The 24,931-nt window shown below is 38.2% G+C and overlaps 2 protein-coding genes across 2 annotated transcripts; one reads left to right on the top strand and one right to left on the bottom strand.

The window, feature by feature from the left end:
- Positions 1–752: 752 nt before the first annotated feature.
- Positions 753–15,628, top strand: crym (crystallin, mu). Its single transcript, XM_052112401.1, has 8 exons — positions 753–953; positions 1,028–1,178; positions 11,003–11,065; positions 11,154–11,255; positions 11,338–11,521; positions 12,425–12,546; positions 13,198–13,282; positions 13,722–15,628. Exons 1-8 carry the CDS (start codon positions 787–789, stop codon positions 13,817–13,819), a joined length of 972 nt encoding a protein of 323 aa, XP_051968361.1. The 5' UTR covers positions 753–786; the 3' UTR covers positions 13,820–15,628.
- Positions 15,629–15,771: 143 nt separating this feature from the next.
- rac1a (Rac family small GTPase 1a) lies at positions 15,772–23,911 on the bottom strand. The gene is made up of 6 exons (XM_052112402.1): positions 23,592–23,911; positions 21,166–21,237; positions 20,614–20,731; positions 18,359–18,421; positions 17,816–17,975; positions 15,772–16,995 (listed from the first exon to the last, which is right to left on the bottom strand). Exons 1-6 carry the CDS (start codon positions 23,624–23,626, stop codon positions 16,865–16,867), a joined length of 579 nt encoding a protein of 192 aa, XP_051968362.1. The 5' UTR covers positions 23,627–23,911; the 3' UTR covers positions 15,772–16,864.
- Positions 23,912–24,931: the final 1,020 nt, after the last annotated feature.

The following is a 24,931-nucleotide window of genomic DNA, read 5'->3' as shown; positions in this document are numbered from 1 at the left end:
TGTGTCTTTGCATTGAACTTTCACATTAAATCAAGTGAACATTAAAAGAAAATGCAGAAAAACGAATATACCTAACACACAGTAGTGTAGTGTAGCCCATATTTGGCGTATGCCCCTCTGACAGTAATAGTTTAGCAATATCTAAAGGGATCTATATGCCGCTGATGTACTGTGATATTGCATTTGCTGTATCTTCATTAGTAACAATTTACAGTAAGGTTCCATTCGTTAGCATTAGTTAACGCGTACGGTCCCATTAGCTATAAAATTAACAATCTATTTGTTACACAATTTATTAATCTTTTCATGTTAATACAAATGCAATTGTTCATTGTTAGTTCATGTTCATCTGTTGTTGACTGCTGTTGGAACAAATGGAACCATATTGTAGTGTTCTCTTTTGCAAACCAGTGCTTGTTCACTTGGCAAACCACATTTTTTGAAAATGATGCTTCTATATTGTGATGGCTACAAACACTCCCATGACAATGTATGATCTCCTTACTTTTGGAAGCAGTGTAGTACTGACTGAAGAGCTGGGCATTTGAAACTATTTTCAATTTACATTTAAAGGGCCTTTATTCTAATATGAAATATTTTGTATTTATAAAGTTAAAAGTTTAAAAAGAATATTCGGCTCTTAATAAGTAATGTCCTTAAAAATATAAAAAACGTTTTGATTAACGGAAATGTAATATTTGCCTGAACGGTTGCTTCGTACCACGTGATTTAAGGGCTAAAGTCCACAACAAAGCCACCAGATTTTTTTTTTTTCTTTGACTGGAGATGGCCGAGTCGCCAGTGTTTTTAAACACAGATGTGGTCGCACGTTTGCTCTGCTACGGCGATCTGCTTCCCAGACTGGAGTCTGCCATGGGAAAGTTTTCCAAACGTGAAAGTTCGGAAATAATTCAGCCTGTGAGATCAGTGGTACCCATTCACAAACATGATGGGTATGAAAAGAATATCATACTAGAATATCGCTGTCATTATTGAGATATAGCAGTAAACACGATGTATCTGGCAGGTTTTTGGGTCTGATGCCTGCATATATGGCCGCTGAGGGGATTTTATGTACTAAGATGGTGGCTTTCTACAAACGTGCAGAGGGCTCGAGTTTACCATCAACTCAAGCCACCGTGTTACTGTTTGATCCGGAGTATGGTAATGTTACAGCGGTGAGTTATGCATATCGCCTTCATCTACGAGACACAACTGCCTTGTGATTCCCATACATAAATCTGGCAATATTTGTAAAACATATAAAAAAATTTTGTATGGTTTTCACTTATGTAAAAAAAAAAAAAAAAAGAGCCACATACTTGAACATTTGTTTCAAAATGTAATTTTTTTTTTTAATAATTTAATATATGTAACATATTTATCAAAATACATGTATATATGAAGAAAAAAAAATAATTTACCATAAATGTTCATATATATATATATACACTCACCTAAAGGATTATTAGGAACACCATACTAATACTGTGTTTGACCCCCCTTTCGCCTTCAGAACTGCCTTAATTCTACGTGGCATTGATTCAAAAAGGTGCTGAAAGCATTCTTTAGAAATGTTGGCCCATATTGATAGGATAGCATCTTGCAGTTGATGGAGATTTGTGGCATGCACATCCAGGGCACGAAGCTCCCATTCCACCACATCCCAAAGATGCTCTATTGGGTTGAGATCTGGTGACTGTGGGGGCCATTTTAGTACAGTGAACTCATTGTCATGTTCAAGAAACCAATTTGAAATGATTCGAGCTTTGTGACATGGTGCATTATCCTGCTGGAAGTAGCCATCAGAGGATGGGTACATGGTGGCCATAAAGGGATGGACATGGTCAGAAACAATGCTCAGGTAGGCCGTGGCATTTAAACGATGCCCAATTGGCACTAAGGGGCCTAAAGTGTGCCAAGAAAACATCCCCCACACCATTACACCACCACCACCACCAGCCTGCACAGTGGTAACAAGGCATGATGGATCCATGTTCTCATTCTGTTTACGCCAAATTCTGACTCTACCATCTGAATGTCTCAACAGAAATCGAGACTCATCAGACCAGGCAACATTTTTCCAGTCTTCAACTGTCCAATTTTGGTGAGCTCTTGCAAATTGTAGCCTCTTTTTCCTATTTGTAGTCGAGATGAGTGGTACCCGGTGGGGTCTTCTGCTGTTGTAGCCCATCCGCCTCAAGGTTGTGCATGTTGTGGCTTCACAAATGCTTTGCTGCATACCTCGATTGTAACGAGTGGTTATTTCAGGCAAAGTTGCTCTTCTATCAAGCTTGAATCAGTCGGCCCATTCTCCTCTGACCTCTAGCATCAACAAGGCATTTTCGCCCACAGGACTGCCACATACTGGATGTTTTTCCCTTTTTACACCGTTCTTTGTAAACCCTAGAAATGGTTGTGTGTGAAAATCCCAGTAACTGAGCTGAAATACTCAGACCGGCCCGTCTGGCACCAACAACCATGCCACGCTCAAAATTGCTTAAATCACCTTTCTTTCCCATTCTGACATTCAGTTTGGAGTTCAGGAGATTGTCTTGACTTGGACCACACCCCTAAATGCATTGAAGCAACTGCCATGTGATTGGTTGATTAGATAATTGCATTAATGAGAAATTAAACAGGTGTTCCTAATAATCCTTTAGGTGAGTGTATATATATCCATTTATCAGATATATATATATATTTATCCATTTATCAGATTTCTGTATGGGTTAGAGTCACAGGTAAAAATCTTACAAATATTTAATGAAATATGATGATAATAGTTGTATCAGCCACTGGTAATCACTGATGTACTGATATTCTGTATAACATGATACAAAACAACATTTCTATAAACAATAAGTCAATATTAAGTATGAAACATTTCAGTTACAATTGTTGCAAATGTAGCGAGCACATACTGAGTGATGTAAGGGATAATAACATAAAGGTAATTTATTTGGCACTTCACACAAACAATGATGTGAATACTCCTCTACCATTATGAGCATGTTTTTAATTTCAAAGTTATTTAGATCTTAAGTTAAAAATCTTTAAGTGGTGTAACAATTGGACCTAATGGCGCCGAGTATGGCTGCTGCATTGCGAGCTCCGACACAACACTGCACTTTTTTGTTTGTTTTGTTTACATTTTTTGTTTTGTTTTCTGTCTTGGATGTTGTCTGCCTTATTGTATACGACAGACAAACGCTTTTTGACATTGGTTCTGCAATTACACAACGAAAACCGGACTTCAGATTCCTCAATGCCGACCCGCTGTTTACAAACACGCCAACATAGCCCTTTGTCTGGGCAGCCCGGCCAAGGAAACGCAGAAGGAATATGGGAAAAAGAGCCGGTGTTCTCATCAGAGTAAGACGTCGTGCAAATTGACCCCCGTTACCCAATTTTCTACTTGCAAACATTCAATCTCTGGACAATAACAAAGCCAATTTTAAAACAATCGCACCAAAATACCACCAACATATCAGCTTCAACACACAAGGGAACCGGGTTTTGGACCATTGCAATTCTCCTTTCCGGGATGGCTACAAATCCCTCCCCCGCCCACCATTTGGCAAATCAGACAACTCTTCTGTTCTGCTTCTGCCCGCTTACATGCAGAAACTGAAACAGGAAGCACCCACCCTCAAAACGATCCATCAGACTCTATGCTACAAGACTGTTTTGATCATGCGGACTGGGAGATATTCTGGTCCACCTCTGATGACGATGTCGAGGTTTACAGTGATAGCGTAACGCGTTTCATCAGGAAGTGCGTAGTGGACGTTGTTCCGACCAAAACATTACGGATCTACCCCAACCAGAAATCACAGGTTAACGGCGATGTTCGCGCGGCACTAAATGCGCGGACCTCCGCTTTTAATTCCAGGAACACGGAGGAGCATAAACAAGCCAGTTATGCTCTCCGTAAAATTATCAGAGCAGCGAAACACCAGTACAGGCACAAAATTGGAAAAAATAACACCGCCCTCGCGGAGAGAGTACTCGCAGCCGATGCTACAGAGGATGGTTCACTCTCCGTCTCTGTTGCGGATGTAACCCGATCCTTCCGACGGGTGAACATCTGTAAAGCCGCAGGTCCAGACGGCATTCCGGGCCGCGTCATCAGAGCGTGCGCAAACTCAAATGGCTGGTGTTTTTACGGACATTTCATCCTGTCCCTCTCCTTGTCTCTAGTCCCCACATGCTTCAAAAAGTCCACCATTGTGCCTTTACCAAAGCAATCAAAAATCACTTGTTTAAATGACTGGCGTCCTGTTGCTCTGACCCCCATCATCAGCAAATGCTTTGAGAGGCTAATCAATGATTGCATCTGCTCTGTGCTGCCCACCTCACTGGACCCATTGGAGTTTGCCTACTGCAACAACCGCTCCACTGATGATGCCATTGCATCTACAATACATACTGCTCTCTCCCACCTGGAAAAAAGGAACGCATATGTGAGAATGCTGTTTGTAGACTACAGCTCAGCATTCAACACCATAGTGCCCTCCAAGCTTGATGTGAAGCTCTGGGCTTAAACAGCTCGCTGTGCAGCTGGATCCTGGATTTCCTGTCAGGCAGAAGTCAGGTGGTTAGAATGGGCAACAACATCTCCTCATCACTGAACCTCAACACTGGAGCCCCGGAGGGCTGTGTTCTCAGCCCACTCCTGTATTCTCTGTACACACATGACTGTGTGGCAACACATAGCTCCAATGGCATCATTAAGTTTGCTGACGATACGACGGTGGTAGGTCTGATCACTGACAATGATGAAACAGCCTACAGAGAGGAAGTGCACACTCTGACACGCTGGTGTCAGGAGCACAACCTCTCCTCAACGTCAGTAAGACCAAGGAGCTTGTAGTGGACTTCAGGAGGAAAGACAGGACACAGCCCCATCACCATTAATGGAGCACCGGTGGAGAGAGTCAGCAGCTTCAAGTTCCTCTGTGTCCACATCACTGAGGAACTCACATGGTCCGTCCACACTGAGGCCATTGTGAAGAAGGCTCACCAGTGCCTCTTTTTCCTGAGACGGCTGAGGAAGTTTGGAATGAACATCCTCATATGGTTCTACACCAGCACTGTAGAGAGCATTCTGACTGGCTGCATCACCGCCTGGTACGGCAATAGCACCGCCCACAAACTCAAAGCCCTGCAAAGGGTGGCATCGGAGGTGAGCTTCCCTCCCTCCAGGACATATATACAAGGTGGTGTATGAAAAAAGCTTGGAGGATCATCAGAGACTCCAGCCACCCGTGCCATGGGCTGCTCTCACTGCTACCATCAGGCAGGCGGTATCGTAGCATCAGGACCCCGCACCCTGCCGACTACATGACAGCTTCTTCCCCCAAGCAATCCGACTTTTGATCCCTCACGATCAATATACATCAGCACTGCACTTTATTAATCTTATTATCTCACACTGGACTGTCATAATTATATTCTCTTCACAATACAACTACTGTATTTTTATGTGTATTCTATATTGTGTGTATTGTTTACTGTACATTTGATATGTAAATTGTGTTGTGTAAATATGTTGTTTATTGTAAACTGGTATATGTCTCGTCACTGTCATGACTGCTATGTTGCTCGGAACTGGACACAAGACTTTCACCCACTGTTGCACTTGTGTGTATAGGGTCGTGTGACAGTAAAGTGATTTGATTTGATTTGTCAAGAGTAGGGATGCACCAATCTGATACCTGGATCAATATCAGCTCCGATACGTATTTAGACAGATCAGGTATCGAAATGACGAGCCCAGTACAAATCCAATATGGATAATAAGAGATAATTGACATATCAGAATAGAGTATTCCAGAGAGCTGCGTAATAATGTGTATTAGTCATGTTCGTTATTGTCAAGGTCAAAAGAATTACATGAAAGCACCATTAAAGTAGTCCATATGACTCGTGCATTTTATTCAAAGCCAACTGAAGACATGCGATAGCTTCGTGAATCGCAAAAGGCTGCGTTTAATAAGTAAATTTATGGTATGCTTGCGCAGTGCATTTAAGTTAATGCCGCTGCTCTGTTGACACATATACATAACACAATCACGTTGATGATCAGCTCTTTTTTATAGATCTTGAAAGGATGTTGCAAGCTGCTGGCACCCCTCATGATATAATATTGGGAGGAGACTTTAATCTTTTGATGGACTCCTTGATCATAGTGAAGCAAAAGTGTGTAAGCCCCCTAGTGCAACACTGACTCTTCACAGAATGTGTAAATATCTTTGTCTTACAGATATTTGGAGGCTTTTGAACCCATCTGGTAGGGACTATACATTTTTTTCATCAGTCCATAAGATTTATTCTAGAATAGATTTTTTTTAAATATAATTCAAAAAGTCCCACATTTCATCTCTTTTTGAGTGCTCAATTTGAAACATCTTAGTCTCAGATCACACCCTGGTGATTTTAGGGGTGTTGCCACATACAAAGAAAAATATATCATATAGTTGGTGCTTTAATGTATCCCTTTTGCAAAATTGGAATTTCAACAAATGTTAAAGGCTGAAATCAATGTTTATATGGAGACCAACTGGTCCTCTGTATACTCTGTGGGCGTGGCTTGGGAGGCACTTAAGGCGGTGCTTAGGAGTCGGATCATACAGTATGCCTCATTCATCGGAAAAATCCATAGCACAAGCACTCGTGGAATTGGAAGGGAATATAAAAGTGCAGAGGCACTGTCCTCAGAACATTTACCCATTTAAAATACAGATATAATACTATTTTGTTGTGGAGGGTGGAGTTTTGGCTCTTAAGGGCTTTTTTACTTTGAGTCGGGGGACAAAGCAGGGAAGCTTTTGGCTAGAGTCTTTTTCTACCATTCCCTCAGGGAAATCTGCTGGGGGTGAAATATTTACCTTGGCCATTGATATTAATAATGCTTTTAAAGAATTCTATCTTTATCTCTATAGTTCCACATCTTCATCTACTGATGAAGATATTAGAAACTTTGTGGAACCATTAACACCCTAACTGATGACTAAGCAAAACAAGTATCTTGATTCTGAGATAACCTTGGAGAAGCTTTACGAGGTAATTACAGGCAAGGCTCTGGAGCCAGACGGCTTTGCCACTGAATTTTTTAGATCTTATGCTACAGAACTGGCTCCACTTTTGTTAGAAGTTTATATGGAATCATTGAAGAATGGAAAGCTTCTGCCAACCATGACACAAGCCTGGATCAGTCTGATTCTTAAAAAGGACAAAGATCCAAGCGAGTGTAAAAGTTACCCTCCAATTTCCCTGATCCAGCTAGACGTAAAAATATTGTCCAAAATGTTGGCTAACCGATTAATTTAAGTTAAGACATCTCTTACACATATACAGTAGATCAGGTGGGACTTATTCGGGGCTGTAGCTCTTCTGATAACATTAGGCATTTCATAAATTTTCATGTGGTCAGTGGCGAATGATCAGACTCCGGTCACTGCTATCTCACTTGACACAGAAATGGCTTTTGATATGGTAGAATGGGATTATCTTTTTAAGATTTTGGAAATAAATGGGTTCGGGAATACTTTTATTAGATGGATTAAGTTAAATTTATAGACACCAGGTAGTGACGGTACAAACAAATGTATTCATTTCAGGTTATTTTACACTGGATAGGGGCACCTGGCAGGGTTGCCCTCTTTCCCCATTATTGTTCTGTCTTGCCCTGGAACCAATAGCAGCCACGATAAGAAAGGAAGATGATTTTCCAGGGGTGGTGGTGGGAGGTAGGACGGATAAGCTTTTGCTTTTCGCAGATGATATTTTATTTTTCATCTCCGACCCTACTAGATCTATGCCTTGCCTTCACAGAATTATACATTATTTTTCTAAGTTCTCAGGATACAGAGTTGAAATTGAAATTAGACATTTTTGTGGGAATTCACAGCAATTGAAATTAGACCAGAAATTAAATTCTGGTCTAAATCCAACAGCATACTCCCCTGTAACAGCTTTTCAGCTGGGTGCCTTTAAGTGGCCCAAACAGGGCATTAAGTATTTTGGTATTTTATTCCCAGCAAATTTGAGTGATTTATTTTGTTAATTTTGACCCTTTAATAAAAAGGTTTTCGAGCGATGTGGGCGGGTGGGCTTCATTACATTTATCTATGATTGGGAAGGTTAATGTTATTAAAATGAATTGTATTCCAAAATTCAACTAGCTCCTACAGTCTCTCCCTATAGATGTCCCCCTCTCTTATTTCAAGTAGTTTGATAGCATAGCGATGTCCTTCATTTGGAATGGTAAACGTCCCAGATTACATATCAGTAAGCTGCATAGGCCAATTGACAAAGCTGGGCTAGGCCTACCCAAGATTTTGTTTTATTATTATGCATTCGGTCTCAGATATTTGGCTCATTGGTTGCTTCCACCTGAGGGAGCCTCTTCCTGGTTTTGTATTGAACAGGAAGTTCTTGACCCTTTTTCGCCATTGCAAAGACTTTCTAACAAACTAACTGGAGAAGTTAAGTTATACTCCATTATCTCGCATTTGCACTCAGTATGGACAAAAGTGCCCAGAGTGTTTGATTCGGAAATGTATTTAAATGTTGCCTCGAGCATATGGCTGCACCCAAAATTATGTATTAATAAGTCCCCTTTCTGCTGGTCAGAGTGGATTGTGAGGGAGGTTAATACACTCTGTGACCTATATGAGTGGAGTGTTGAGATCCTTTGAAAATTTGGTTCAACGTTTTGGGTTTTCCAGATCTCAGTTCTTTAGGTATTTAGAGCTGCGCCACATGCTCCGTTGCATACACCCCCCTAAAGCAGCAGACACTCTGGGAGTGATGATTATTGCTTTTGGGAAAGGTCATGAGGCATCAGTGCATTACTCCCTGCTAATTCAGAGTCTGGGGGACGGAGCTTTAACTTCTATCTAAAGAGATCAAGGGTGCGCCTTATGCAATTCAAGATTTTACATCGATTCTATTGGATCCCCTCTAGATTGTATAGGCTTGATCTTAAAGACACCCACCTGCTGGTGATGTCAATCAGAAGATGTAGACACAATCCATGTCTTTTGGTGGTGTGTTAAGAGCCAAGAATTTTGGTTGAGGGTTCAGAGTTTTATGTGTGATGTATTGGGCACTCAAATTTCATTTTGCCCCAGACTCGATGGGGCCGTCTTCAATATAGAGAATAAGCACATAAAAAATTGGGTCCTAACCAGCGTCATGATCACCAGACAAATAGTTTTAAGGAGATGGAAGTTGGCTGGAGCACCCTCATTTCAAATATCTGGCGTTTTTGGTGGGCTCTTGGAGAGGGACAGTGGAGAGAGAGGTGTAGTTGTTAATGTGTGTGATTATTATATATTTTTTGTTTTAGTTTTTTTGTGTGTGTCTATGATCATGTGTGACCACTGGGGTGTTTTGGGGGGTGGGGTAATAGTGGGGGTTAAGTATTGATTCTGTTTGCATATGTTTACTTTTCTTTGTTTAATATATGAATCAATAAAAACATTTTTATCACAATAAAAAGATAATAGTAATAATAATAAATCATTTATTATTACTCTTCTGTTAATATTATTTGTTTACAAATTACAAAAAGTAGAATGGGTTCCAAAAAATAACTGTCTGACGGTAATTTTTTCTCCATTAAAACTTTTTACTTCTAAAGAAATGAATTGTAATTTTTAAATATATGTATAAAATTATGACCACTCACATGAGAGGAGGACTCTAGTCATATCAGTAACTCCCTCATGGGGGCTGCCCTTTTAGAATCCAGCCGTAGCCCATGCATTTTAAGTCTAGGCTTTCAGTGCAATTCATGCCATCAAGAAAACATAGATTTACAAAGAATAAGACACTGTATGCCTACGTGTATATCATACATTACGTGGTAGTCAACTAATAATTCCAATTGACATTTAAAAAACACGTCCACGCATGAAAGCCAGAACCAAGGAGGACTAATACCAAGAAAAAGCTCTCTAATAATATTTGCGATAACAATTTTGCTTGCAATAAATTTTGTAATAGAATCATATAGAATCACATTACCAGTTGAATAGTACTTGCTTATGCTGCATTCCGTTCAACTCGAAAAGTCTGATTTTCCAACTTCCTACTAAGAAAAGTGCAACGGAATGGCTCTTGAACTCAGAATTCCAACTGGGTAACATGTGCGGAAATTTTCTACTCTGATTTCTCCGAGATGCCGGTGCTTGATGTCTATGTTACGTTCTATGTAAGCAATACATTGACTTTTTCAACATTCACTTTTATTAAGTAATATTGATAAATGAGTGAAAGTTCTTACATTACATGATATTGAAGATTGTTTAACAAACACCTGCAACAGGTGTATAAAACATGGTAAATTATACTCTCTTTCGAATCCCAGGAGATCAGCAGTAACAGAAATACTCAAACCAGCCATCTGGCACCAACAATCATCAGCGATTATCTCATCAGCAAATCGTGTAGCAGCAGTGCATATCATCATGCAGATACAGGTCAGGAGCTTCAGTTAATGTTCACATCAACCATCAGAATGGGGAAAAATGTGATCTCAGTGATTTTGACTGTGGCATGATTGTTAGCACCAGATGGGCTGGTTTGAGTATTTCTGTAACTGATGATCTCCTGGGATTTTCATGCACAACAGTCTCTAGAATTTACTCAGAATGGTGCCAAAAACAAAAAAACATCCAGTGAGCGGCAGTCCTGTGGACGGAAATGCCTTGTTGATGAGAGAGGTCAACAGAGAATGGCCAGACTGGTTCGAACTGGCAAAGTCTACGGTAACTCAGATAACCGCTCTGTACAATTGTGGTGAGAAGAATTTTATGAATGACCATTTAACATTAAAGATTTCCAGTGCTGTTTTTTAAGAAAATCAGCTCTCTTGGAGCAAAGCTTGTCAAATAAAATCAGACTATCGGTCAGTCATCAGTTATCAGTCTCATTACTTATTACTCATTACTAAGGATTATTCATAATTACATTATTAATAACATTTCAGATTATGGATGGGGAGGCGATCACAGCCAGACGAACAGCAGCAGTGTCAGCAATATCAGCTAAAGTAAGTTGCTCTAAAATAACACTATTGTAATAATACTGTACGTATAAGATGAACTAAGTTATCCCGCATATGTGTATTCCCTCTTCAGCTGTTAAAACCTGCTCTGTCAGAGGTGTTGTGCATCCTCGGTTCAGGGCAACAGGCTAGAAGCCATTATGATGTCTTTACAAAGGTTTTCAAGTTTAAAGAGGTAACTTGTCTGAAAATTGAACATACATCCAAGTTAAAGAAGACTGTGTTTGTTTTATCATACAGTGTTGTGTTTAATTCAGGTCCATGTGTGGAGTCGAAGGAGAGAAATGGCAGAGCAGTTTGTAAATGACCTCAGAGGCCTTGTGACACTGTGTTCTTCAGTGAAGGAGGCAGTGATGGGAGCTGATGTAATAGTCACTGCCACAAGTGCAAGTGAACCCATACTGTTTGGCGAGTGGGTCAAACCAGGTGCCCACATTGCAGGTCAGTTATACCATATCACAAGCAATAAGACACTCAAGGCGATGCGGTACCTTGAGTGCCTTATTGCTTTTATAAAATGGTTACTAGATAATTAAAATATTAAGGACACTAATTTTAATTTAAAAGCTATTTAATTAAAGGTGAAGTGTGTAATTTCTGCACCACTTTAGTCACCAAATGGAATTGAAAATGAATGGCTGTTTTTAAATGGGTTTCCCAAACACTGACCCAACATCTGGTGGACAAAAATATGGTCCCGCCCCAAACTCACGCCATTGGTTGAGCCAATGGTGCTGTGTTCGGCTGGTTGGTATGCTCAAACTTAATTGTCAATCCACATTAATCTGGAGTAGGAGAAGTTATTTAAAAAAAAAATTAAAGGGATAATTCACCCCCCAAAAAAAAACTCACCCTCATGATATCCCAGATGTGTATGACTTTCTTTCTTCTGTGGAACTCAAATTAATATTTTAAAAGAATATCTCTGCTCTGCAGGTGCATATAATGCAAGTCAACATGGTCCCAAAAGTTTAAACTACGAAAAGCATATAAAAGCAGCATAAAAGTAATCCATATGACATCTGAGGTGATATGATAGGTGACAGTGAGAAACAGATCAATATTAAAGTACTTTTTACTATAAATTCTCCTCCCTGCCCAGTAGGTAACAAAACAAAAGAAGAGGGCTGTTTGAAAGTGGAGATTTATTGTGCCATCCTTCCGCTAGAATATGGAGATCCTCAAATTAAGGTTAATAATTGGTCACTATGGCAATAATTGTGGAGTGATATACACAATAGCTAGGTGAACAGGTGTTTCTTGTCATTGATGATACTAAATTGTGGATTTTAGCATGGCTGGGACATTGTATTGACATGATTTCTTTTTTTTTTTTTATGACAGCGGTTGGTGCTTGCCGGCCAGACTGGAGGGAGCTGGATGATGTCTTAATGAGAGAGGCATTGGTGTATGTGGACAGCAGAGAGGGTGCTTTAGCAGAGTCAGGAGATATCATTCTGTCTGGAGTATGTTTCAGTACCATCCACACTGTCCAATCAACAATACACTATAGCTAATTACATTGAATTTCACTTACGTTTATTTTAGGTGCCTGAAGGGGCGTTCACACTGACAGAGATTTGCAGTGACAATGTAGTCTAAGTATCAGAAGACACTCCCACAGTCCATTTGCTGATTATCTGATGCAAATTGCACACAAAACTGGCCAGCACTTGTGAAAATAAAAGTATTTTTGCATCAGCTCCAGCATGTTTACCTTCCCTTGTGGCGTGGTTAGGTTTAGTGTTTATTTCGGGGGGTGGGGTCATTTTATAAAATATTCATTCCTTTTCGCTGTATTACAGCCTGTTCAGCTCGAAATAACTTGCTTCACAACTTGCTTTTGGCGCCCCTCTGTGGATAATACACCTGGAAAATGGAGCTCACATGTGCACATGTCCAAAACAGTTAACGCTTTGGCCACTTGGGGCAGTGTTTCGAATTTGGTAACCACAGTCTGATTTTAGCTAAAGAGATGTCAACCTACTGTTTCAGATTTCACTGTGAGGTCCGTCGTCTCTGTCAGTGCCCCCTTAAGATATATATTGCCTCATATATACATGAACAGTGACTCTATCAAACATATTACATATGAATTATTTTTTTTATTTCTACAGGCTCAGATTTTCGCAGAGCTTGGAGAAGTTATAAATGGATCCTTTCCTGCTCAGCGTGAGAAGACTACAGTGTTTAAGTCACTGGGTAACATAGTTTTCCACAGTTGTGATCCAAAAACTCAGAACAAGATGTACTAAGGAACCAAGTAAAGACTGAAACAGCATTCTCATCACTTAAGAGTTTTCTATGTTGATAGGGACAGTCATTCTAGCAGAATGTGCCCTTAAATAGCATGATGTTTGCATTCTGGGCCTCCTAAGAGACAAGGGAAAATATTTTAGTTCTATTTAAAACTTAAGTATTACTCAAGGTTAAGCACCCCCCACTGATCTTTATCCTGTTTTAATCAAAACTTGGGCAAGTCATTTCTGAGTGTGTTCATATTCAACTGAATGTTTTTAGAAAGCATAAAATTGTCTTGGAATAATAAATCTGGCTCAATATTAGAAACATCAGTGGAAATGTATTTGTCATGACTAGCTGGTTATTAACAAAGACATTTGTTTTGCACTTTTTAATGTAGGTATGGGGATACAGGATGCCGTCACAGCCAAACTTGTGTTGGAGAAGTGGAAAATGGAACAGTTAAGGACTGAAAATACAGCTTCCCCAGATGATTAAAAGAGTGTTTTCTTGCCTGGTCATAAGAACATAATGACAGAATGGCCTCACTCTTTACATAGTCCTTTAAAGTTTAACAGATTGGAAATTACATTTAATCATTAAAAAAAAAATTCCCATTGATTTTTCATAAAATACTTTATACAAGAGTTCTTAAGCCATTAATCCAAACCAACCAGCTCCGAGCTGAATCTAGTAATATATATTATATATAGGGAGGCCGGATGTATGGCGTCATGGGAGTTGATGGATGCTGCAGAGCTCATCTGCGATTGGTGGATTTTTGTCTGTTGGAGCATGGGTAGTGTAGTTCTTCACCAGGAATTACTGTATTAAACACGGTTTTTAAAAAATGAAGTTGAAATAATAAGAATGCATAATAATGCAGCAGTAAAAATCTATTTGCCTAGGAAAAAAATTATTAAATGGGATCTTTACTTCTGGTGCCAGACTGTTCTGTCCAAACAATCTTTTGAGTTTTTGCCGCAACTTTAGTGAGCAAAAGGAAATTGAGTTGTTAATTTGGTTTCTATTTCTGCAGCATAATGCAGGGTAGCTCCAACCACATTGAAATCTCATTGTTTCAAAATCCAGCTGTATATTAAACATAAAATGTTTTATTTGGCTGTGATTGACATATTGAGCAGAATATTTACTTTCACTTAAGACATATAAACAACTTGTGGCTGATATCTTATTGTATCATGTCTGGTTAAGGAATATCCCTGATTCAATATATGAGTTAAGCTCAATTGACAGCATTTGTAGCATAATACAGATTACAAAGGAAATATTTTCGGCTCATCCCTTGTTTATATAATAATCATGGTTTCAGTAATACAATTGCAGTGGAAGTGAATGGGGCTAGTCCATAAACATTAAAATACACATGGTTTCAAAAGTATAGCCAAAAGTCTCAAACTTACACTACACATACTGAAGTCCCACTGCAGCCTATTTTCTGTTCTTGGCTGACAGAAGTGGAACCCGACATAGTCTTCTGCTGTTTTAGCACATTCGCCTCAAGGTTCGACATGTGCATTCTTAGATTATATTTTGCTCACTACAATTGTACAGAGGGGTTATCCGAGTTACCGTAGCCTTTCTGTCAGCTCAAACCAGTCTGGCCATTCTATCTTGACCTCTTTCATCAACAAGGTATTTCCATCTGCAAAACTGCCGCTCATTGGATGTTTTTTAGCACCATTCTGAGTAAACGCTAAAGGCTGTTGTGTGTGAAAATCCAAGGAGATCAGCAGTTACAGAAATATTCAAACCAGCCCGTCTGGCACCAACAATCATGACATGGTCAAAATTATTGAGATCACATTTTTTCCCCATTATGATGGTTGTTGTGAACATTAAATGAAGCTCATGACTCGTATCTGATTGACTATATGCATTGCACTGCTGCCACACAGATAATTGCACGAGTAAGTAGGTGTACATGTGTTCCTAATAAAGTGGTCACTCAGTTTGTTAATATGACTCTCGTAAGATATAATCACTGCCCTATATAATCTTAGTGTTGTAAAATTGCTGTGTTTATAGCGTTGCGTCATCATGGCAATACAATTTGTAATATTGTATATAGCTTCACACTGGCAAGGTTAGCAAGCAATTTTTCACACTAAAATCATGGGACCACATAACGTTTATGCCATGTGGCGATACTTTTGATACTGTGTATTTTATGAATGATTTTAACTCACTTTCATTGCAAGTGCCTTGCCGTAACTGCAATTTTTAAATGAATGAGGACCAAGTCAAAAATATTTTCTGTGGTAATTAACATTCTTATACAAATGCTGTCAACTGAGCTAAACCTGTATCAAACCCAGAACATTTCTTTAAAACTCTGTAATAATGTCTAACCTTTAATGATTTTAGAACACAAGGAAAACAAGGAACAAAGACAAGTGTTTTAGATTAAATTTCTGTTGCAGACAAAGGTTAAAACATTGTAGCTTTAGTGGAGAATGCATGAATAAAGTAGTTCAAATGGCATTTGAAACAGAACTGTTTGTGTTACACAAAGAAATTAAACATTATATGTAGCAAATCACAACCATTTCCCTTTAAACTGTTTAAAGACCAATTTGAAGTTTAACACTTTTGATGTCTGTTCCCTAAAATCAAACCATTTCTATAGTTTTCATCTTTTTAATTACTGTTAATCCACTTTGTAGAGACATCTAATTTAAGGTTCAAATGGCATGCTCAGTCTTCCAACAAATCCTGGTCTGATACTAGGCACTGGTATATCGGTCTAAATACAATACTGAGGGACTGTAAAATGGATAAAACACTGCCAAACTCCTCCAAAAGACTGACTACAATAGAGATTAAACAGTTGTGTCATTCTGAATATTAAAATAAACTAGTGAAAATATGCTATATGCTGACAACACATTGCTGATATTTGTATTTTAACTACGTACATTTATTATTTAGTTAAACAAAATAAATTCTATAGCATGGGAACCACAACATAGGACCCAATAACCGTTTCTCTGCTTTGTTCAACTGTCCACTTGTAAAATAGTTCCTTCAAAATTAATGCAATCTCTTTTTCTTGCAGGCATGCATGATTAACCCTGTCTTTAGAAAAACAATGAGATAGTTAGTGTTAGCAAATTAAAATCCATTATTTGTAGGTTTTACTTTAGGCAAGAATTCATTTTCTACACAAATGCAGACTTTAAACAAAATATATGGGCTCACAGAGGGACAAACTGAAAAGAGTATTTAGTTCTTAAAGTAAAAACGGGGAAAATAAAAGTACATAATTGGAAGGCAGCAGGAATTTCTTAGTGTACAAGGGAAACAGCTACGGATGCTGCTCCACATCTCTCGGAAGCAAATACTCAGGCTTCTTAATAGCTAGTTAGTTGTGAAACTAATTACAATGCAAGAGAGAGAAATATCTGTATGTATACACTGTGCAGAACACTCCTTCCCCAACACACATTTTCCACAATCCCCGCCTCCATTGTTCTCCTCTCAGGTGAGCTCAGATTGCAACTGCTGCTGTTTGCAGTCAATTCAGAGGAGTAAACACTTCCGCTTTCTTTTCTTCACCGGGGGCGGGCACAGTACAGCACGGATGGCTTCATCAAACACCGTCTTAAGACCACGCTGTGTTAAGGCTGAGCACTCCAGATACTTAACAGCTCCTGTGGCAAAAACAAATGTAAAAAAAATGTCAAGTGGACCCACATAAAGTGTATTAAGACAATGCGGTCTGAACATTTTATTGAATATTCACAATTAATTTGCAATGATTTTAAATTGCATTATTTAGCCATTATGTTTCCTAAAGAGCATGATTAGAATAGTTTCATTAATCCGGATGACTAAAGAGTGTACAAGCATAAATACAAACATTTTCAATTACATCTCTGATTTAAACTTCAGTAGCAAAATTACATTAGAGTTGGTATAGGGATGGGAATCGTAAGGAATTGTACAATTACAATTCAGATTCCTTGTTACACAGATCGCTCTGTAGATTCAAAACAGCTTAAACTACTTATACAAGAGATTTGTTCAGGAACTACACTTATTTTCTTACATTTTTTTTTATTTATGTTTTGTGCCATAGATTCAAAAGAACCGCTCATAAGGGTCATTCGTTCAGGAAACAGACTACACTAGATGCGTTGTATTTTTTGCACTGTAGATTCAAAAGAACCAGTTCATAACAGTAATTAATTTTGAAATTGGAACTTTTTTTTTTACTGTACTACAACATGCCATAATTATTATTTTTTACTGTATTTACATTAATAATTTTGAATCTACAATGGCTGTTTAGTTAAAGGTGGTTCCTCTGACGAAACAAAAATATAATCTTTTGAAACCATTTCAGAGCAGAAAGACAGATATTCATCAAGTAACATTAAAACGTTAATTGTGTATATTGACATAATGTAATAATAAAATATGTTTAAAAAAAATTATATAACACATTCCAGAAGACAATAATTGACTGACCTATTTCTTTGGCCATAGCGAGGCCTTGAGGGTAGGTAATCGGAGTGAGTTTCTTCTCTTTCAACTTTTCAATCGTGTCCTTGTCGTCTCTCAGATCAAGTTTAGTCCCAACAAGAATAATGGGAGTGTTGGGACAATGATGTCTGACCTCTGGATACCACTGTTAAAAGATAGAAAAAGAGAGATATTGAGTGTCCATTTTAAGCAAAGTTGTTTTATTTAGTCAAAAGCACTTATTTACATTCAGTCACCAAATTCCATGCCTCTAGAGAAAATATAGCAATGTTCAGAATGGAATACTAGCTCCCCTACTTACTAAACATATTTAAAGCAAAAGCATAATTCTATGCTTCATGTTATTACAGCAGCATCAAGCTATTTTTGAGGCTTTGGAAAGGCTTGATGGGACACAGTTGCTCAATCTGTCTAAAGTCTAGCCAGACAGACAGACTATTCTTAGTTCAGCCTCTTCCTTTTTTCCCCCACTGTGATCATTTTGAAAGTTGCCTACATTGATTTAATCCACAGAATGATTTTGCTTACCTTTGCACGGACATTCTCAAACGAGGCTGGACTCACAAGAGAGAAACAGATCAAGAACACATCCTATATGAAAAAGGAAAAAACAAAACAGTCACTACATTATGCCATCAAATCACAATTAATAAAAGCCCTTTCACACAGTCTTTATACTGCTGTAATCCTTTATAGTTATTGTATAAACTGTTACACTGTTACAACATAATGTTAAACACTATCTGAACAATACTGCATTGACTAGATTGTTGCATTAATGAACCACAAACTGACTCCACTTGTTTCCCCAGTGAAAGTGTGCAGAACAACACTGATGTTTGTGCCTAAAAGATACAGAACGGTCATTAATGGTCTGAACCACATATAACATGTCACTTTGGCCCATCAGGAATCAGCCATAAACTATTTGAAATCCTACCCTAACCCAAATACTTATATCAGATATTATAATATTTGATCAGACTAGCATTGAATATATTGAACATTCAGGATGCATTCACAATAATTTTGCTGGCAATAGGGTTGGGCGATGTCCCCTAAATTGGCAGTTGACGATGTTGACAGTAAAACATCGCGATGGACGATGATATCGTCGGTGGGGTGGGGCGGAATTATATAATTTCATATAATTTTCAAAAATTATATGAAAAATTATAATTTTGTTATTTTACTAACCCAACTAATGACTCGTCGGCGCTTTATCAGTAGGTTGCATGACACGTGAAGCATTTTTTTTTAGCTTTCACTTTTTCACTTTTACACTCAGAAGTGTTGTGCACTTTTTATTTTAATATATCTCTTTACATAAATACTATTTTCCACTTAAAAACTATAATTTCGTTATTTTACTCACTGATGAGCAAAAGGTCGAGGCAGAAATGACCATGTACCTGCAGGAAATGGCCATTGATAGGGAAGAGGACCCGCTGACTTGGTGGAAAATGAACGACAAAAGGTTTCCGTTCATGGCAAGATTAGCATGGAAATATCTGTGCATATGTGCTACCAGTACTCCATCAGAGCGGGTCTTCAGCACAGCGGGTAGTGTAGTTACTCCAATCCGCAGCTTATTAAAACCAGATAAAGTGAATATGTTGGTATTTCTGGCCAGAAACATCGAAATTTAAACATGGTCTATGGTGAAAGATATTAGACACCTCTACGCACTTTTCGCCATCCGTTGCGGAGCTATTCGATTTTGCATATTATTTTTTAAACGTTCATTTGTGTAGTTCATATGACCACTTTACAATATTTCAATAACATAATTTATTTTGTAGCCTGTGCTGAAGTTAATTGTGCTGCTAATTATAAGTGAAATGTTAATGCCGAGTTTCGGTCTGAGTGTTGTTAATAAATGTGTGTTATTCATATTCACCTTGTTTCTTTCATTTGATTTGACATTATGGATTTATGGCCAAGGAAATTTTTCTTTAAAAGTATTAACCAGACAAAAGTTATTTGACGCTCAGCTGGTCTGGGTTTATCTTAAACTGCCGCTTCAGTGTATACAAGAGCTATGTGACAATGAGCAAGATTTTCTGAGACACTACAACTACTAATAATTAATTAATAAAGGCCATTTTCTTGTAGCCTACAACATAAAATATTTTAATCTAAATGTACAGTGTAAGACATGTAAAAAAAGACAAGAAGCTAACAATGTCAAGATCAATATTTGTGTAGCCTGCCTGACACGGTATTTTCACAGACTAACACGCCACGCCTCTGGCATATACTACAGTATTTAAAATAGCATATATGCATTAGTTATATTCTCAATTTAATTTACAGAGCAATCCCTGCAAAGTTTTTAGGTTAACTATAGAAGAGACTAGGATTAGTGAGTCACACTAGCAAGACTCGCAAAAGGGGGCGTGGCATCACGATGGTGGCTCTACATCGTGATGTTGGTCAGCCATCACGATGGACGATGATATCGTCCATCGGCACAACCCTAGCTGGCAACATAGAATTAAGCAACACAGTAAATGTTATGTTGATTTATTGTGTCTTTTATTTGGCCATTAAGTTTCCAAAAGACTGTTTTTCACCAATTATTGTTATACCAGTGCATATAAATGAAAATGATTAAATCTCATCCTTCCTTGTGTTCATGTAGTGAAAAATTGTGTGGAAAACATGCCTTTACTTGTGCTTTATACCCTGCATTAAACATCTGAATCTGGTTATGATGGCATTGTTTGAAATGATGGTTCTGTTGATTTGAAAAAAATAATATCACAAAACTATTATTGTACCGTCTGAGGGTAGGACAGTGGTCGAAGCCTGTCGTAATCCTCCTGTCCTGCTGTATCCCACAGTCCCAGATTTACTGGCTTCCCATCCACCATCACATTAGCAGAATAATTGTCAAACCTGCAAGAATGTAAATAGTTTATCATTGTATGTGTGTAGAGATCAAGCATGGCAAACACAGCTAGCAACATATTTTAATTCCATAACCTGACGTATTTCCGAGTGACCAGTTATTCCACATGAAAAAAATCTATGGTGGGTCTGGTTCTTATCACTCAGGAATCGCTTGGTTTGTTAAAAGTGGCCATTAAATACCTGAGTTTGTAAGAGGGATTTTGTCATCAGCAGATCAAGAAAGTTGTTTTATGGCTGGACTTTTTTTTATTTATTTTTTATAAAAATGACAAATCTCTTATTCTTGAACAGAATAACACAGACCAATGAATTGTGCACAATAACACCATGATCGTGCCTATAGTACATAGGGTCAATTTTGATTTCATGTTGACTTTCAGAAAGTCGAAAATAAGAGTAAGACACTGAGGTCTGCTTACACAGTCGGGATGTACTCTCCAGGGAAAGCATTGGTTGTGTAGCTGATCAGAAGGCATGTTTTTCCCACAGCCCTGAGAAGAAACAAACACCATTCAACAAGAAATACATTAAATTATAGATTTTATTAACTGATATCATCTGATATTTGAGTGTGTAAACATGCCTTATAACGTCTGCCTGGCATTAAAATGAGCCAGTATTACTCATGTGAATTATAAAAGTGAGTTTGGCTTTTGGCTTCTATATATATATATATATATATAAATATATATAAAATTGCATCACTCCCCATACATCCAGACAGCATTTGCTCACATCATATGTACTGTATATGTCATACGGAATACGTCGCAATGTAAATAAAACATACCATTACAACCATCGAACAAAGCCTCAAAACATCAGAGAAAGAAAAACTCAGTCGACAAATAAATGGACATTTAAACATCAGGGTACCCACACCTTTGGGTCAATGAATTTCTAAGCACTTTCTAGTTGTTTGTGATTGCTGGATAATGATTTTTAAAGCCATTTTTTGAATTTCTAGAGAATTAAATATTTTAAAGATAAGCATAATTCCAAAACTTATATTCACTGTTAGCCATCAATATTCACAAGATATTCATAATATTAGGAATGCACAATATATCGGCGGCCATATCGGTATCAGCCGATACATGTAAAATTGAAAGTTATCGGTCTGATAATAAAATGTGGCCGATATATTAAAGCAGATAAATTATGGCTTTTTCAGGCACATGCTACTCGTCATGTGGGTTTTGACTGGTGCCTTCTGGCTTTGCTTTAGGGCAGGGGTAGGCAACCTATGGCACACGTGCCTGCATTGGGCACGGGTAATCATTGGCGCACCAGCAATGGCTAGAGAGGAGTAGACTATTGTATTCATATGAAATTCCGCACCTGCATTCTAATCTTGATGTAATCCTTCTTCATGATCATGCAGCGTGTTTTCATGAATGAGAGGCTTAACAAAAAGTTTTAATGTGACAAGACTGCAGTATACCCAACAGATGTAATGAAAACACCACTATTAATCCTTGAGATTTCTAACCCAGCATACAGGTACACCCTCCATAAACCATAGTCTCACTCAAAACTACATTAAATGATTAAAAGAGAAAACATAATCTGATAAAAATCTGAGTCTATTCAAAATATAAATTAAACCTGGAAACAAAGTTAAGATTTTGCAGGTGCAATTCACCGAAAAGGGCCAAATAGTTGATCGGTTTGTGATGTGCGAATCTCATCACAATTTAATAGTGTTTAATCTCCCATTCAGCTGATGAAATCACGATCACGAGGAAGCATTACATCAAGATGTAGATTGGAATGCAGGTGCGAAAAACCTGCTCCTCTCTTGCTGTTGCTTGAGTACTAGAGTTTACCCATCTGTGTGACATTATATAAGAAATATTTAAGATTCCACACAATTTTCATGATCAGTAATCAAAGCAGCAAATTTGTGGTGGACATCGGCACAGCCATTGACCATAAAAAAATGGCACTCCATGTCAAAAAGGTTGCTGACCCCTTCTTTGGGGGATTATACTGGATCTGAGAATACACTCCATTATACAGTATTTATTTACAACATTCACAAGCATTTTTTTGTATGTCAAAGCATATTGTTGTTTACAATGAGATTGAGACTTGTTTGCATCCCTTAGTTTTCTCTTTTCACAGGTTTGAATCAAGTGCAATGCACTCTATTTATAAAAGTACCTCACTAAAACGTATTTTAATTTGCACAGTCATGTTTTTTTTTTTTTTAATAAAAGGAAGTTGGCCATAGGAATGTAATGTCTTTAAACTGGTTCAAAGTAGACTACGTTTGGTAAATCATTTATAAGCTTCTTGCAGGTTCCTTATTTTATGCTATTGAAGTTATTAAAAACAATAATCCACTTTACATGACTGATTTCATTAAAGTGCTCCGGATGTGGCTCTTTAATGTGTGCCTTTTGTTTTTGTAATCAGACACACAAAATATAAATTTAAATCCAGATATAGATTTATCAGCCAAGATTTCCATAACGGTGCATCTCTACATATTACGAATTATATTCACTAGAAATTCCCACGAGGTTACCACAACTTTTTAAGATGTAATTAATTTCTATGACTTTTCCTGATATTTTCAGGTTTTCCATGACCGTGGGAATGCGAAACATGTGCGTTCAAGATTCTCCAGAAGCAGATATAGCGAGGTACGTGTGGGTCAGTCTTGAGAAAACAGTTACAATATCTATGAACTACAAACACGGCACAACACTTCCCAAATTAAAGGCCCACGGGTTCTCTAAACTACACAAACACGACACAGCGAACAAAGAGACATGGAACGAGAAACATGAAAATGTATTCGACGTGAAATTAAAGAATGTAAATGAGGTAAACTCACCCGTCCCCCACCACCACACACTTTATGGCCTGCATCTGTGTATGCCGTTAGCCTTCAGCTCAGTCAGTAAATGAATCAATAAAAGTTGCTGTGACCGGGAAAACACGACGAGTCCACAGTGAAACAAGCGCGTGCTCGAGAAAAGTCGAGGACAAATTTGGAATTGCACTTAATCTTGACGGAGTAAAGTTAGCTAGTCGACCGCATTCCAGCGCATTTGCGCAAGTTAAACAAACAGCCACCACCCAAAAATCTCAGATCCCGGTCCGCACAGACGCGCGCACACACACACACTCGTCCTGTCCTGTCCCGTCCCGAACAATAAACACGCTCTCTGCTGCCGCCTCACGGACTGGAGCTGAAACGCGTGACGAACTAGAGCACCCCCAACCTATTATAAACAAGTGCATCATTCCAATTCTATTCAAGAACATTTTTGTATATATACATTCATAAAACCAATACAATTTTCATCTGGCATATAAAAATACTTTGTTTTTCTTATCTTTGATTGAGAATTCTAGTACTTCCAATTGTTTATTTATTTGATTTTGCTCTAATTTGTGCCAGCTTCTACTTTATTATATAATGTTTGGAAATGGGTTTCCCATACATCTCCGTTTTGGATTGCCAATTCTTCCTGGTCATTTGTTTTAGGTTGCTCTCTCTCTCTCTCGCTCACTCTCTCTCTCTCTCTCTCTCTCTCTCGCTCTCTCTCTCTCGCTCTCGCTCTCTCTCGCTCTCTCTCTTAAGGTTCTTTATTGGCATGACAAACATTTTTACATTTGTATTGCCTAAGTGTTAAATAAAACAGTGCAAAACAATATCCATAATATAAGAAAAACTAATGTACTCTTAAAAAATAAGGTAAAAAGGATAATGTTGCATAATAATGAAAAAAAAAAAAAGATGACTAAAAACTGGAAAGAGAGAAAGTAAAGCATGTTGGAGATGCAGACTCGGGTCAGTTCACTCTGTCCCTCATTCTGTGGCAGACAGACACATATTGTGCTGCTCTCACACAGCAGTCCTTGTATTCACTTAATAAGAAGGGTCATTTTTATTGCTTGTTAAATGTGCTGTGAATGCGTTTAATTTTGTGGTAAACTTTTTGCGGGTGGCTGTGTATTTTGTGCTTTCAGTTACAAAATATAGCTCTGTCTCGATTTTGTTTCGATCACAGTGTTGACACAACCTTTCTTCCTGTGGCATCCATGTTTTCCTGTGTCTGCCCGTTTCTATAGTGAGGTTGTGTTCACAGAGTCTGTACAGTGTTTCAAGGTGGCTCTCAGTTTTTTGTTTGTCACTGTGTACAGATAGTCTGCCATGGTGTATTCTTT

Source organism: Xyrauchen texanus, chromosome 40 (assembly GCF_025860055.1).
Source record: "Xyrauchen texanus isolate HMW12.3.18 chromosome 40, RBS_HiC_50CHRs, whole genome shotgun sequence".
NCBI lineage: Eukaryota > Metazoa > Chordata > Actinopteri > Cypriniformes > Catostomidae > Xyrauchen > Xyrauchen texanus.
Note: the sequence above shows the minus strand (reverse complement) of the source record. Positions and strands in the feature narration are given on the sequence as shown.